The following is a 14,509-nucleotide window of genomic DNA, read 5'->3' on the forward strand; positions in this document are numbered from 1 at the left end:
GTGATGTGTCTGGTCCAGTCTGTTGAACACAGTGATGTGTCTGGTCCAGTCTGTTGAACACTGTGATGTGTCTGGTCCAGTCTGTTGAACACAGTGTTGTGATGTGTCTGGTCCAGTCTGTTGAACACAGTGATGTGTCTGGTCCAGTCTGTTGAACACAGTGTTGTGATGTGTCTGGTCCAGTCTGTTGTGTGATGTGTCTGGTCCAGTCTGTTGAACACAGTGATGTGTCTGGTCCAGTCTGTTGAACACAGTGATGTGTCTGGTCCAGTCTGTTGAACACAGTGTTGTGATGTGTCTGGTCCAGTCTGTTGAACACAGTGATGTGATGTGTCTGGTCCAGTCTGTTGAACACAGTGTTGTGATGTGTCTGGTCCAGTCTGTTGAACACAGTGTGATGTGTCTGGTCCAGTCTGTTGAACACAGTGTTGTGTCTGGTCCAGTCTGTTGAACACAGTGTTGTGATGTGTCTGGTCCAGTCTGTTGAACACAGTGATGTGTCTGGTCCAGTCTGTTGAACACAGTGATGTGTCTGGTCCAGTCTGTTGAACAGTCCAGTCTGTTGAACACAGTGATGTGTCTGGTCCAGTCTGTTGAACACAGTGTTGTGATGTGTCTGGTCCAGTCTGTTGAACACAGTGATGTGTCTGGTCCAGTCTGTTGAACACAGTGATGTGTCTGGTCCAGTCTGTTGAACACAGTGTTGTGATGTGTCTGGTCCAGTCTGTTGAACACAGTGTCTGTGATGTGTCTGGTCCAGTCTGTTGAACACAGTGATGTGTCTGGTCCAGTCTGTTGAACACAGTGTTGTGATGTGTCTGGTCCAGTCTGTTGAACACAGTGTTGTGATGTGTCTGGTCCAGTCTGTTGAACACAGTGATGTGTCTGGTCCAGTCTGTTGAACACAGTGATGTGTCTGGTCCAGTCTGTTGAACACAGTGATGTGTCTGGTCCAGTCTGTTGAACACAGTGATGTGTCTGGTCCAGTCTGTTGAACACAGTGTTGTGATGTGTCTGGTCCAGTCTGTTGAACACAGTGTTGTGATGTGTCTGGTCCAGTCTGTTGAACACAGTGTTGTGATGTGTCTGGTCCAGTCTGTTGAACACAGTGATGTGTCTGGTCCAGTCTGTTGAACACAGTGATGTGTCTGGTCCAGTCTGTTGAACACAGTGATGTGTCTGGTCCAGTCTGTTGAACACAGTGATGTGTCTGGTCCAGTCTGTTGAACACAGTGTTGTGATGTGTCTGGTCCAGTCTGTTGAACACAGTGATGTGTCTGGTCCAGTCTGTTGAACACAGTGATGTGTCTGGTCCAGTCTGTTGAACACAGTGATGTGTCTGGTCCAGTCTGTTGATCATAGTGATATGTCTGGTCCAGTCTGTTGAACACAGTGTTGTGATGTGTCTGGTCCAGTCTGTTGAACACAGTGTTGTGATGTGTCTGGTCCAGTCTGTTGAACACAGTGTTGTGATGTGTCTGGTCCAGTCTGTTGAACACAGTGATGTGTCTGGTCCAGTCTGTTGAACACAGTGATGTGTCTGGTCCAGTCTGTTGAACACAGTGATGTGTCTGGTCCAGTCTGTTGAACACAGTGATGTGTCTGGTCCAGTCTGTTGAACACAGTGTTGTGATGTGTCTGGTCCAGTCTGTTGAACACAGTGTTGTGATGTGTCTGGTCCAGTCTGTTGAAGACAGTGTTGTGATGTGTCTGGTCCAGTCTGTTGATCATAGTGATATGTCTGGTCCAGTCTGTTGAACACAGTGTTGTGATGTGTCTGGTCCAGTCTGTTGAACACAGTGATGTGTCTGGTCCAGTCTGTTGAACACAGTGATGTGTCTGGTCCAGTCTGTTGAACACAGTGATGTGTCTGGTCCAGTCTGTTGAACACAGTGATGTGTCTGGTCCAGTCTGTTGAACACAGTGATGTGATGTGTCTGGTCCAGTCTGTTGAACACAGTGTTGTGATGTGTCTGGTCCAGTCTGTTGAACACAGTGATGTGTCTGGTCCAGTCTGTTGAACACAGTGATGTGTCTGGTCCAGTCTGTTGAACACAGTGATGTGTCTGGTCCAGTCTGTTGAACACAGTGATGTGTCTGGTCCAGTCTGTTGAACACAGTGATGTGATGTGTCTGGTCCAGTCTGTTGAACACAGTGTTGTGATGTGTCTGGTCCAGTCTGTTGAACACAGTGTTGTGATGTGTCTGGTCCAGTCTGTTGAACACAGTGATGTGTCTGGTCCAGTCTGTTGAACACAGTGATGTGTCTGGTCCAGTCTGTTGAACACAGTGTTGTGATGTGTCTGGTCCAGTCTGTTGAACACAGTGATGTGTCTGGTCCAGTCTGTTGAACACAGTGATGTGTCTGGTCCAGTCTGTTGAACACAGTGTTGTGATGTGTCTGGTCCAGTCTGTTGAACACAGTGATGTGTCTGGTCCAGTCTGTTGAACACAGTGTTGTGATGTGTCTGGTCCAGTCTGTGAACACAGTGATGTGTCTGGTCCAGTCTGTTGAACACAGTGATGTGTCTGGTCCAGTCTGTTGAACACAGTGATGTGTCTGGTCCAGTCTGTTGAACACAGTGTTGTGATGTGTCTGGTCCAGTCTGTTGAACACAGTGTTGTGATGTGTCTGGTCCAGTCTGTTGAACACAGTGATGTGTCTGGTCCAGTCTGTTGAACACAGTGATGTGTCTGGTCCAGTCTGTTGAACACAGTGATGTGTCTGGTCCAGTCTGTTGATCATAGTGATATGTCTGGTCCAGTCTGTTGAACACAGTGTTGTGATGTGTCTGGTCCAGTCTGTTGAACACAGTGTTGTGATGTGTCTGGTCCAGTCTGTTGAACACAGTGTTGTGATGTGTCTGGTCCAGTCTGTTGAACACAGTGATGTGATGTGTCTGGTCCAGTCTGTTGAACACAGTGATGTGTCTGGTCCAGTCTGTTGAACACAGTGATGTGTCTGGTCCAGTCTGTTGAACACAGTGATGTGTCTGGTCCAGTCTGTTGAACACAGTGATGTGTCTGGTCCAGTGAACACTGTCTTCCAGTCTGTTGAACACAGTGTTGTGATGTGTCTGGTCCAGTCTGTTGAACACAGTGATGTGTCTGGTCCAGTCTGTTTAACACAGTGATGTGTCTGGTCCAGTCTGTTGAAACAGTGACAGTCTGTGAGTGATATGTCTGGTCCAGTCTGTTGAACACAGTGTTGTGATGTGTCTGGTCCAGTCTGTTGAACACAGTGTTGTGATGTGTCTGGTCCAGTCTGTTGAACACAGTGTTGTGATGTGTCTGGTCCAGTCTGTTGAACACAGTGATGTGTCTGGTCCAGTCTGTTGAACACAGTGATGTGTCTGGTCCAGTCTGTTGAACACAGTGATGTGTCTGGTCCAGTCTGTTGAACACAGTGATGTGTCTGGTCCAGTCTGTTGAACACAGTGTTGTGATGTGTCTGGTCCAGTCTGTTGAACACAGTGTTGTGATGTGTCTGGTCCAGTCTGTTGAACACAGTGTTGTGATGTGTCTGGTCCAGTCTGTTGAACACAGTGATGTGATGTGTCTGGTCCAGTCTGTTGAACACAGTGTTGTGATGTGTCTGGTCCAGTCTGTTGAACACAGTGATGTGTCTGGTCCAGTCTGTTGAACACAGTGATGTGTCTGGTCCAGTCTGTTGAACAGTGACAGTGATGTGTCTGGTCCAGTCTGTTGAACACAGTGATGTGTCTGGTCCAGTCTGTTGAACACATGTGTGTCCAGTCTGTTGATGTGTCTGGTCCAGTCTGTTGAACACAGTGTTGTGATGTGTCTGGTCCAGTCTGTTGAACACAGTGATGTGTCTGGTCCAGTCTGTTGAACACAGTGTTGTGATGTGTCTGGTCCAGTCTGTTGAACACAGTGTTGTGATGTGTCTGGTCCAGTCTGTTGAACACATGTGATGTGTCTGGTCCAGTCTGTTGAACACAGTGTTGTGATGTGTCTGGTCCAGTCTGTTGAACACAGTGATGTGTCTGGTCCAGTCTGTTGAACACAGTGTTGTGATGTGTCTGGTCCAGTCTGTTGAACACAGTGTTGTGATGTGTCTGGTCCAGTCTGTTGAACACAGTGATGTGATGTGTCTGGTCCAGTCTGTTGAACACAGTGATGTGTCTGGTCCAGTCTGTTGAACACATGTGATGTGTCTGGTCCAGTCTGTTGAACACAGTGATGTGTCTGGTCCAGTCTGTTGAACACAGTGATGTGTCTGGTCCAGTCTGTTGAACACAGTCATATGTCTGGTCCAGTCTGTTGAACACAGTGTTGTGATGTGTCTGGTCCAGTCTGTTGAACACAGTGATGTGATGTGTCTGGTCCAGTCTGTTGAACACAGTGATGTGTCTGGTCCAGTCTGTTGAACACAGTGATGTGTCTGGTCCAGTCTGTTGAACACAGTGATGTGTCTGGTCCAGTCTGTTGAACACAGTGATGTGTCTGGTCCAGTCTGTTGAACACAGTGATGTGATGTGTCTGGTCCAGTCTGTTGAACACAGTGATGTGTCTGGTCCAGTCTGTTGAACACAGTGTTGTGATGTGTCTGGTCCAGTCTGTTGAACACAGTGTTGTGATGTGTCTGGTCCAGTCTGTTGAACACAGTGATGTGATGTGTCTGGTCCAGTCTGTTGAACACAGTGATGTGTCTGGTCCAGTCTGTTGAACACAGTGATGTGATGTGTCTGGTCCAGTCTGTTGAACACAGTGATGTGATGTGTCTGGTCCAGTCTGTTGAACACAGTGATGTGATGTGTCTGGTCCAGTCTGTTGAACACAGTGATGTGTCTGGTCCAGTCTGTTGAACACAGTGTCCAGTCTGTTGAACACAGTGATGTGTCTGGTCCAGTCTGTTGAACACAGTGTTGTGATGTGTCTGGTCCAGTCTGTTGAACACAGTGATGTGTCTGGTCCAGTCTGTTGAACACAGTGTTGTGATGTCTGGTCCAGTCTGTTGAACACAGTGATGTGTCTGGTCCAGTCTGTTGAACACAGTGATGTGTCTGGTCCAGTCTGTTGAACAGTCTGTTGAACAGTGATGTGTCTGGTCCAGTCTGTTGAACACAGTGTTGTGATGTGTCTGGTCCAGTCTGTTGAACACAGTGATGTGTCTGGTCCAGTCTGTTGAACACAGTGTTGTGATGTGTCTGGTCCAGTCTGTTGAACACAGTGATGTGTCTGGTCCAGTCTGTTGAACACAGTGATGTGTCTGGTCCAGTCTGTTGAACACAGTGATGTGTCTGGTCCAGTCTGTTGAACACAGTGATGTGTCTGGTCCAGTCTGTTGAACACAGTGTTGTGATGTGTCTGGTCCAGTCTGTTGAACACAGTGTTGTGATGTGTCTGGTCCAGTCTGTTGAACACAGTGTTGTGATGTGTCTGGTCCAGTCTGTTGAACACAGTGATGTGTCTGGTCCAGTCTGTTGAACACAGTGATGTGTCTGGTCCAGTCTGTTGAACAGTGACAGTCTGTTGATCATAGTGATGTGTCTGGTCCAGTCTGTTGAACACAGTGTTGTGATGTGTCTGGTCCAGTCTGTTGAACACAGTGTTGTGATGTGTCTGGTCCAGTCTGTTGAACACAGTGTTGTGATGTGTCTGGTCCAGTCTGTTGAACACAGTGTTGTGATGTGTCTGGTCCAGTCTGTTGAACACAGTGATGTGTCTGGTCCAGTCTGTTGAACACAGTGATGTGTCTGGTCCAGTCTGTTGAACACAGTGATGTGTCTGGTCCAGTCTGTTGAACACAGTGATGTGTCTGGTCCAGTCTGTTGAACACAGTGTTGTGATGTGTCTGGTCCAGTCTGTTGAACACAGTGTTGTGATGTGTCTGGTCCAGTCTGTTGAACACAGTGATGTGTCTGGTCCAGTCTGTTTAACACAGTGATGTGTCTGGTCCAGTCTGTTGAACACAGTGTCTGGTCCAGTCTGTTGAACACAGTGATGTGTCTGGTCCAGTCTGTTGAACACAGTGTTGTGATGTGTCTGGTCCAGTCTGTTGAACACAGTGTTGTGATGTGTCTGGTCCAGTCTGTTGAACACAGTGTTGTGATGTCTGGTCCAGTCTGTTTAACCAGTGATGTGTCTGGTCCAGTCTGTTGAACACAGTGTTGTGATGTGTCTGGTCCAGTCTGTTGAACACAGTGTTGTGATGTGTCTGGTCCAGTCTGTTGAACACAGTGATGTGTCTGGTCCAGTCTGTTGAACACAGTGTTGTGATGTGTCTGGTCCAGTCTGTTGAAACACAGTGTTGTGATGTGTCTGGTCCAGTCTGTTGAACACAGTGTTGTGATGTGTCTGGTCCAGTCTGTTGAACACAGTGATGTGTCTGGTCCAGTCTGTTGAACACAGTGAGTGATGTGTCTGGTCCAGTCTGTTGAACACAGTGATGTGTCTGGTCCAGTCTGTTGAACACAGTGATGTGTATGGTCCAGTCTGTTGAACACAGTGATGTGTCTGGTCCAGTCTGTTGAACACAGTGTTGTGATGTGTCTGGTCCAGTCTGTTGAACACAGTGTTGTGATGTGTCTGGTCCAGTCTGTTGAACACAGTGATGTGATGTGTCTGGTCCAGTCTGTTGAACACAGTGGTGTGATGTGTCTGGTCCAGTCTGTTGAACACAGTGTTGTGATGTGTCTGGTCCAGTCTGTTGAACACAGTGATGTGATGTGTCTGGTCCAGTCTGTTGAACACAGTGATGTGTCTGGTCCAGTCTGTTGAACACAGTGTTGTGATGTGTCTGGTCCAGTCTGTGAGTGATGTGATGTGTCTGGTCCAGTCTGTTGAACACAGTGTTGTGATGTGTCTGGTCCAGTCTGTTGAACACAGTGTTGTGATGTGTCTGGTCCAGTCTGTTGAACACAGTGATGTGATGTGTCTGGTCCAGTCTGTTGAACACAGTGATGTGATGTGTCTGGTCCAGTCTGTTGAACACAGTGATGTGTCTGGTCCAGTCTGTTGAACACAGTGATGTGTCTGGTCCAGTCTGTTGAACACTGTGATGTGTCTGGTCCAGTCTGTTGAACACAGTGATGTGTCTGGTCCAGTCTGTTAAACACAGTGATGTGTCTGGTCCAGTCTGTTGAACACAGTGTTGTGATGTGTCTGGTCCAGTCTGTTGAACACAGTGATGTGATGTGTCTGGTCCAGTCTGTTGAAAACAGTGTTGTGATGTGTCTGGTCCAGTCTGTTGAACACAGTGATGTGTCTGGTCCAGTCTGTTAAACACAGTGATGTGATGTGTCTGGTCCAGTCTGTTGAACACAGTGTTGTGATGTGTCTGGTCCAGTCTGTTGAACACAGTGATGTGATGTGTCTGGTCCAGTCTGTTGAACACAGTGATGTGTCTGGTCCAGTCTGTTGAACACAGTGATGTGTCTGGTCCAGTCTGTTGAACACAGTGATGTGTCTGCTCCAGTCTGTTGAACACAGTGATGTGTCTGGTCCAGTCTGTTGAACACTGTGATGTGTCTGGTCCAGTCTGTTGAACACAGTGTTGTGATGTGACTGGTCCAGTCTATTGAACACAGTGATGTGATGTGTCTGGTCCAGTCTGTTGAACACAGTGTTGTGATGTGTCTGGTCCAGTCTGTTGATCATAGTGATATGTCTGGTCCAGTCTGTTGAACACAGTGTTGTGATGTGTCTGGTCCAGTCTGTTGAACACAGTGTTGTGATGTGTCTGGTCCAGTCTGTTGAAGACAGTGTTGTGATGTGTCTGGTCCAGTCTGTTTAACACAGTGATGTGTCTGGTCCAGTCTGTTGAACACAGTGATGTGTCTGGTCCAGTCTGTTGAACACAGTGATGTGTCTGGTCCAGTCTGTTGAACACAGTGATGTGTCTGGTCCAGTCTGTTGAACACAGTGTTGTGATGTTTCTGGTCCAATCTGTTGAACACAGTGTTGTGATGTGTCTGGTCCAGTCTGTTGAAGACAGTGTTGTGATGTGTCTGGTCCAGTCTGTTGATCATAGTGATATGTCTGGTCCAGTCTGTTGAACACAGTGTTGTGATGTGTCTGGTCCAGTCTGTTGAACACAGTGATGTGTCTGGTCCAGTCTGTTGAACACAGTGATGTGTCTGGTCCAGTCTGTTGAACACAGTGATGTGTCTGGTCCAGTCTGTTGAACACAGTGATGTGTCTGGTCCAGTCTGTTGAACACAGTGATGTGTCTGGTCCAGTCTGTTGAACACAGTGATGTGTCTGGTCCAGTCTGTTGAACACAGTGATGTGTCTGGTCCAGTCTGTTGAACACAGTGTTGTGATGTGTCTGGTCCAGTCTGTTGAACACAGTGTTGTGATGTGTCTGGTCCAGTCTGTTGAACACAGTGATGTGATGTGTCTGGTCCAGTCTGTTGAACACAGTGATGTGTCTGGTCCAGTCTGTTGAACACAGTGTTGTGATGTGTCTGGTCCAGTCTGTTGAACACAGTGATGTGATGTGTCTGGTCCAGTCTGTTGAACACAGTGTTGTGATGTGTCTGGTCCAGTCTGTTGAACACAGTGTTGTGATGTGTCTGGTCCAGTCTGTTGAACACAGTGTTGTGATGTGTCTGGTCCAGTCTGTTGAACACAGTGATGTGATGTGTCTGGTCCAGTCTGTTGAACACAGTGATGTGTCTGGTCCAGTCTGTTGAACACAGTGATGTGTCTGGTCCAGTCTGTTGAACACAGTGATGTGTCTGGTCCAGTCTGTTGAACACTGTGATGTGTCTGGTCCAGTCTGTTGAACACAGTGATGTGTCTGGTCCAGTCTGTTAAACACAGTGATGTGTCTGGTCCAGTCTGTTGAACACAGTGTTGTGATGTGTCTGGTCCAGTCTGTTGAACACAGTGATGTGATGTGTCTGGTCCAGTCTGTTGAACACAGTGTTGTGATGTGTCTGGTCCAGTCTGTTGAACACAGTGATGTGTCTGGTCCAGTCTGTTAAACACAGTGATGTGATGTGTCTGGTCCAGTCTGTTGAACACAGTGTTGTGATGTGTCTGGTCCAGTCTGTTGAACACAGTGATGTGTCTGGTCCAGTCTGTTGAACACAGTGATGTGTCTGGTCCAGTCTGTTGAACACAGTGATGTGTCTGGTCCAGTCTGTTGAACACAGTGATGTGTCTGGTCCAGTCTGTTGAACACAGTGATGTGTCTGGTCCAGTCTGTTGAACACTGTGATGTGTCTGGTCCAGTCTGTTGAACACAGTGTTGTGATGTGACTGGTCCAGTCTATTGAACACAGTGATGTGATGTGTCTGGTCCAGTCTGTTGAACACAGTGTTGTGATGTGTCTGGTCCAGTCTGTTGAACACAGTGTTGTGATGTGTCTGGTCCAGTCTGTTGAACACAGTGATGTGATGTGTCTGGTCCAGTCTGTTGAACACAGTGTTGTGATGTGTCTGGTCCAGTCTGTTGAACACAGTGTTGTGATGTGTCTGGTCCAGTCTGTTGAACACAGTGATGTGATGTGTCTGGTCCAGTCTGTTGAACACAGTGTTGTGATGTGTCTGGTCCAGTCTGTTGAACACAGTGTTGTGATGTGTCTGGTCCAGTCTGTTGAACACAGTGATGTGATGTGTCTGGTCCAGTCTGTTGAACACAGTGTTGTGATGTGTCTGGTCCAGTCTGTTGAACACAGTGTTGTGATGTGTCTGGTCCAGTCTGTTGAACACAGTGTTGTGATGTGTCTGGTCCAGTCTGTTGAACACAGTGATGTGTCTGGTCCAGTCTGTTGAACACAGTGTTGTGATGTGTCTGGTCCAGTCTGTTGAACAGTGTTTGACACATCACATGTGTTGTCTCTGAGAGGGAGGAAAGATACACGTTTACCTCTGACCAACTACGACAAGCACCAACAGAGAAACTTCACACATCTTCCCCTTCACCACACACACGTTTGCCGTGAAGCCCCAGTCTCTCTATAAGAGCTGGGTGAACATTTGACGTCTCTCATACTCCCAAGGTCACCTTGAAGGTTTTCTACTGGCTGACTAAGAAACGTGCACACGCAGTGTTGGTGCAAGGGAAGGAGGAAGGCTGAATTCTTTGTGTTATCAATGTTTCCCTTCAGTGAAGCACAGACCACAATATGTACTCCTTTTAAATGGCTTTTGTTTGTGTGTGTAAGCACCTGTGTGTGTGTGTCCGTGTGTGTGCGCATGTCCAGTATGTTATTACTCTTGTTCTGTCTGTTGTGCTGGTAGGCCCGGGGTCTGTACATGGCTGTCTCTCTGTACAAGCTGTCCAGGTCCTGTCTCCAGCTGTCAGGGTTGAGGTGGCGGAGGAGCTGCTCCACTGTGTTGAAGGCTGCTATGGTCTGGTCCAATGCCGCTGCTGTCAGAGGAACATCAGTCACCGCTGGAGCCAAGACTGACAGACTGTCCTCCTGGAGGAAGGGTGAAGAAGGAGGGGGTGGGTCAAAGGTTCTGAGCAGGGACACAAGGTCTTCTTTAGTCTTTGAGAGCATTCTAGTGTGTCTCTGTGTGTGTGAGTCTATGGAATGCTCAGCACCAGTATCTGAGCTGCCCTCTGACTGTGCTTGTGAAAGCTTTAAAAAGGTCAGGGGACAACCTTGATCTTTTAAAATCAGCCGAATGACTGGGCACTAGAGCCCTCTAACTGTCTCCAGGCTGGGACCAGGAGTTTCTCCTGCTGCTGATCAGGAGGGTTAGGGGCCAACACAGGTAGGTGTGTGTGTTTTTGTTGAGAATGCTTGCATGTCAACTCACCATCAGGGTCACAGTCTCCCAGTTGGTCTTTGACGCTGCAGGAAGAGAATCATCCTGGAGGAAGGAAGGAGAGAGAGAATGAAGGAGTGGTATTTGGGTTATTCTGGTGAGTTTACATAACTCCTGTCAGAACATCAGGATAATCCCTGGTTGAATTCCAGGTGATGGTATCGGGAGCTGGTCAGGATTTGTCTGTCTGTGTTGGATTAGCATTCATCTGTCTAACATTGTGCTAATGGGAGTTTGCTTCAAAGCTGCTGAGATAAGTTCACAGACAGTCCCTAATGATTGAGCAGTGTTCCTCTCCAGGGCCCAGATTCACACAACACTTCTTCCGCAATAACTTAACTATGGGATCTGTGACCCCCCACATGGGACAGTTGAGCTAAAGTGTACTAATGTGATTAGCATGAGGTTGGAAGTACAGTAACAAGAACATTTCCCAAGACATAGACATATCTGATATGGGCAGAATGCTTACATTATCATTAATCTAACTGCACTGTCCAATTTACAGTAGCTATTACAGTGAACTAATGCCATGCTATTGTTTGAGGAGAGTACACAGCAATGAACTTGAAAATGTATCAATGAACCAATTAGGCACATTTGGGCAGACTTGATACAACATTTTGAACAGAAATGCAATGGTTCATTGGATCAGCCTAAAACTTTGCACATACACTTCTGCCATCTTAGAGGCCGGAATCTAAATTGCACCTAAACTGGAATAATATATTGTGGCCTTTTGCTTGCATTTCATTATTATCTTTTAGCAGATCTAATGTGTTATATTCCCCGACACTCCACAAACTTCAAAGTATTTTCTTTCAAATGGTATCATGAATATGCATATCCTTGCTTCAGGTCCTCAGCTCCAGGTAGTTAGATTTGGGTATGTCCTTTTAGGTGAAAATTGATCAGGGGTCTGACTCATAAGAAGTTTCTTAGGAAAAAATACTAAATACATAAGATCGTTTGTAAGAGCAATTCCTCAACAATATCTTAAGATTGAATGATTTTCTTATGAACTTCTCAAATATCTTCTTACGAATCTTCTTAAGATATTTGTTGCTAGGAATTAATTTAGCTAGCTACCTATTTAGCAATGTAAATCATGTTAACATATTTCCTACTGAGATTACGGTTATAAAAACAAGTTATTGAGTTTAAAATAATGAATACTGAAACTTGCATATGAAGTTTGTGAGTGAATTAAACATGTTCAAATGCTTTCATGAGCTTTTTCTCTCACTGCTCTGAGTTTAAGACAAGGGTTTAGAAATATTGGGTCTGTTCTCCTCACAGACCCCTTCATCAGACACAGAGAGATGAGGTGCTCTATGTAGAGGAGAGGAGAGACAACACACTCACTGTTTATGAAAAGTGACTTGTGAACACACCCCTTGCAGATGTGCAACTGCCTCTGGTTGATATTATATTCTATGTAATGGGTAATGGCTCTCCTAAAAACACACTCTGCAGTTCATAGTGAACCTGAGGAAAGAACTATACATCTGCATAACATGCAGTCTGAACCCACTTAAAAAACTGTGTGTACTCTGTGTGTGTGTGTTCATGTTATGTATGAGTCTGCAAATGTGTGTGTGTGTTATACTGTATTTGTGCATGCTGTGTGTGTGTGTCTAGATTATGTCTGAGCCTTCGAATGTATGTGTGGGTGTGTCATATGAAATCAGAGATGACTTAAAAAGTTTAGTGACTAATCCTTCATTTTATAGCATCTGTTTCTCATGTGCAACCCACAGATACACACTGTGCTTTGATAGGAACCTCTGACTTCATACACAGCTGGGGTATGTGTGTGTGTGTGTGTGTGTAGACTTCCTCATAAATGAGGCTCATAGTGTGTGTGTGTGTGTGTGTGTGTGTGTGTGTGTGTGTGTGTGTGTGTGTGTGTGTGTGTGTGTGTGTGTGTGTGTGTGTGTGTGTGTGTGTGTGTGTGTGTGTGTGTGTGTGTGTGTGTGTGTGTGTGTGTGTGTGTGTGTGTGTGTGTGTGTGTGTGTGTGTGTGTGTGGCCCCTGCAGCAGCCCCAGATGTGTATCTCTGTCAGCATCTGACCTTATTAGGCAATAAGCAGTCAGATTCAGTAAACTGTCCTACAGTCCTGTGCTTCAGAGGGGAATGCAGGGACAGCTGGGCTAAGGCCACACACACGCACCTGGGACTTTTCATAGGAAGAACAGTTTACAGTGCCTTTAGATAGTAGGTCAACAGGGACATGAAACCACGTCTGGTAGCTGGAGGGTCGTGACAGACTAGACTAGGTCCTCCTGTGTAGAAACGTTTTCAGGAGATGGTCACGGGGTAAGAAGAGTTTGGGGAGCAGTGCTTTCAGGGTGAAACAAAAATGAACAGATATTGCAATAAAAATGTGTACTGCCATAATTGACTTGTAATGATAATAATAATAATATGCCATTTAGCAGACGCTTTTATCCAAAGCGACTTACAGTCATGTGTGCATACATTCTACGTATGGGTGGTCCCGGGAATCGAACCCACTACCCTGGCGTTACAAGCGCCATGCTCTACCATCTGAGCTACAGAACCACTAATAATGTGTCTGTAATACCTCCTCTCAGACATGTTCTTTCTGGAGGAGATGTTGGTTTCTGGGAATATCCATTTATGTATGTATTTATGGGAAAACCTCAATGGGTCCCAGAACAGCTGCAGAGCCTGTCAACATCTGGGAGTGTCTGGGAACAGAGTAGCGTTCCTGGATCATATTTCTTCCATGGATGGATTGGATGTTCTGAGGAACTCCACAATTGTTTTATCTAAGCAAGTCAGTTAAGAAAAAAAGTAGTATTTTACAATGACTGCCTACACCAGCTAGACCCAGACAATGCTGGGCCAATCACGGCCGGTTGTGAGACAGTCTGGAATCGAACCAGGGTGTCTGTAGTAACACCTCTAGCACTGAGATGCAGTGCCTTAGACCGCTGCACGACTTGGGAGTCCAAATTCCCTAAGCCTGAATCACTGGCTCTAGAGGATTCCTCGATAAGGAAATTAAGAAAAGCACTACAGCGTTCAGTCATGGTGTGTGTGTGTGTGTGTGTGTGTGTGTGTGTGTGTGTGTGTGTGTGTGTGTGTGTGTGTGTGTGTGTGTGTGTGTGTGTGTGTGTGTGTGTGTGTGTGTGTGTGTGTGTGTGTGTGTGTGTGTGTGTGTGTGTGTGTGTGTGTGTGCAGTGCATTTGGAAAGTATTCAAACATTTGCAAACATTTTGGCTTTGTCATTATGGGGTATTGTGTGTAGAATGATGAGGATGTATTTATGTATTTATAATTAGGTTGTAACAACAAAATGTGGAAAAATTTCACGGGTCTGAATACTTTCGGAATGGAGGTTTTGGGTTAAAGCAGAAGACGTATTGTGGTTTTGTTATGGTTGTTTTCTGGCTATGGTTGCATTGTGGTTATGTTGTTTTGTGTTTGTGGATGTGTTGTGGTTGCATTGTGGATGAGTAATGGTTGTATTGTGGTTGTGTAATGGTTGTACTGTGGTTGTGTTTTGTGGTTGTGATGACAAATGACTGATTTGTAGGAACTAGACTCTCTCTCTCGTAACACTCCCTCTTCGCTCTCTCTCTCCTCAAACTCCCTCTCTTTTTGTTTTGTAGGAGTTATCGGCTGTCACCATGATAGAATCTGAGACACCGGTTCTCTACCTTTCTCTCTCTCTCTCCCTCCTCCACCTTATCTATACAGCATGGCAGAACAAATTAGAGCTGTTAAATGA

The 14,509-nt window shown here is 46.2% G+C and overlaps 1 protein-coding gene across 1 annotated transcript in view; it reads right to left on the minus strand.

Moving 5' to 3' along the window:
- LOC123994061 (platelet-derived growth factor D-like) overlaps positions 1–14,509 on the minus strand; it is a 127,560-nt gene that overhangs the window by 41,826 nt on the left and 71,225 nt on the right. The window contains exons 4-5 of the mRNA XM_046296548.1: positions 10,741–10,794; positions 10,190–10,397 (exon numbers count right to left, since the gene is read on the minus strand). Coding sequence (XP_046152504.1) covers positions 10,190–10,397; positions 10,741–10,794 — 262 coding nt within the window. The remainder of the gene's footprint in view (positions 1–10,189; positions 10,398–10,740; positions 10,795–14,509) is intronic.

Source organism: Oncorhynchus gorbuscha, linkage group LG13 (genome assembly GCF_021184085.1).
Source record: "Oncorhynchus gorbuscha isolate QuinsamMale2020 ecotype Even-year linkage group LG13, OgorEven_v1.0, whole genome shotgun sequence".
NCBI classification, from domain to species: Eukaryota; Metazoa; Chordata; class Actinopteri; order Salmoniformes; family Salmonidae; genus Oncorhynchus; species Oncorhynchus gorbuscha.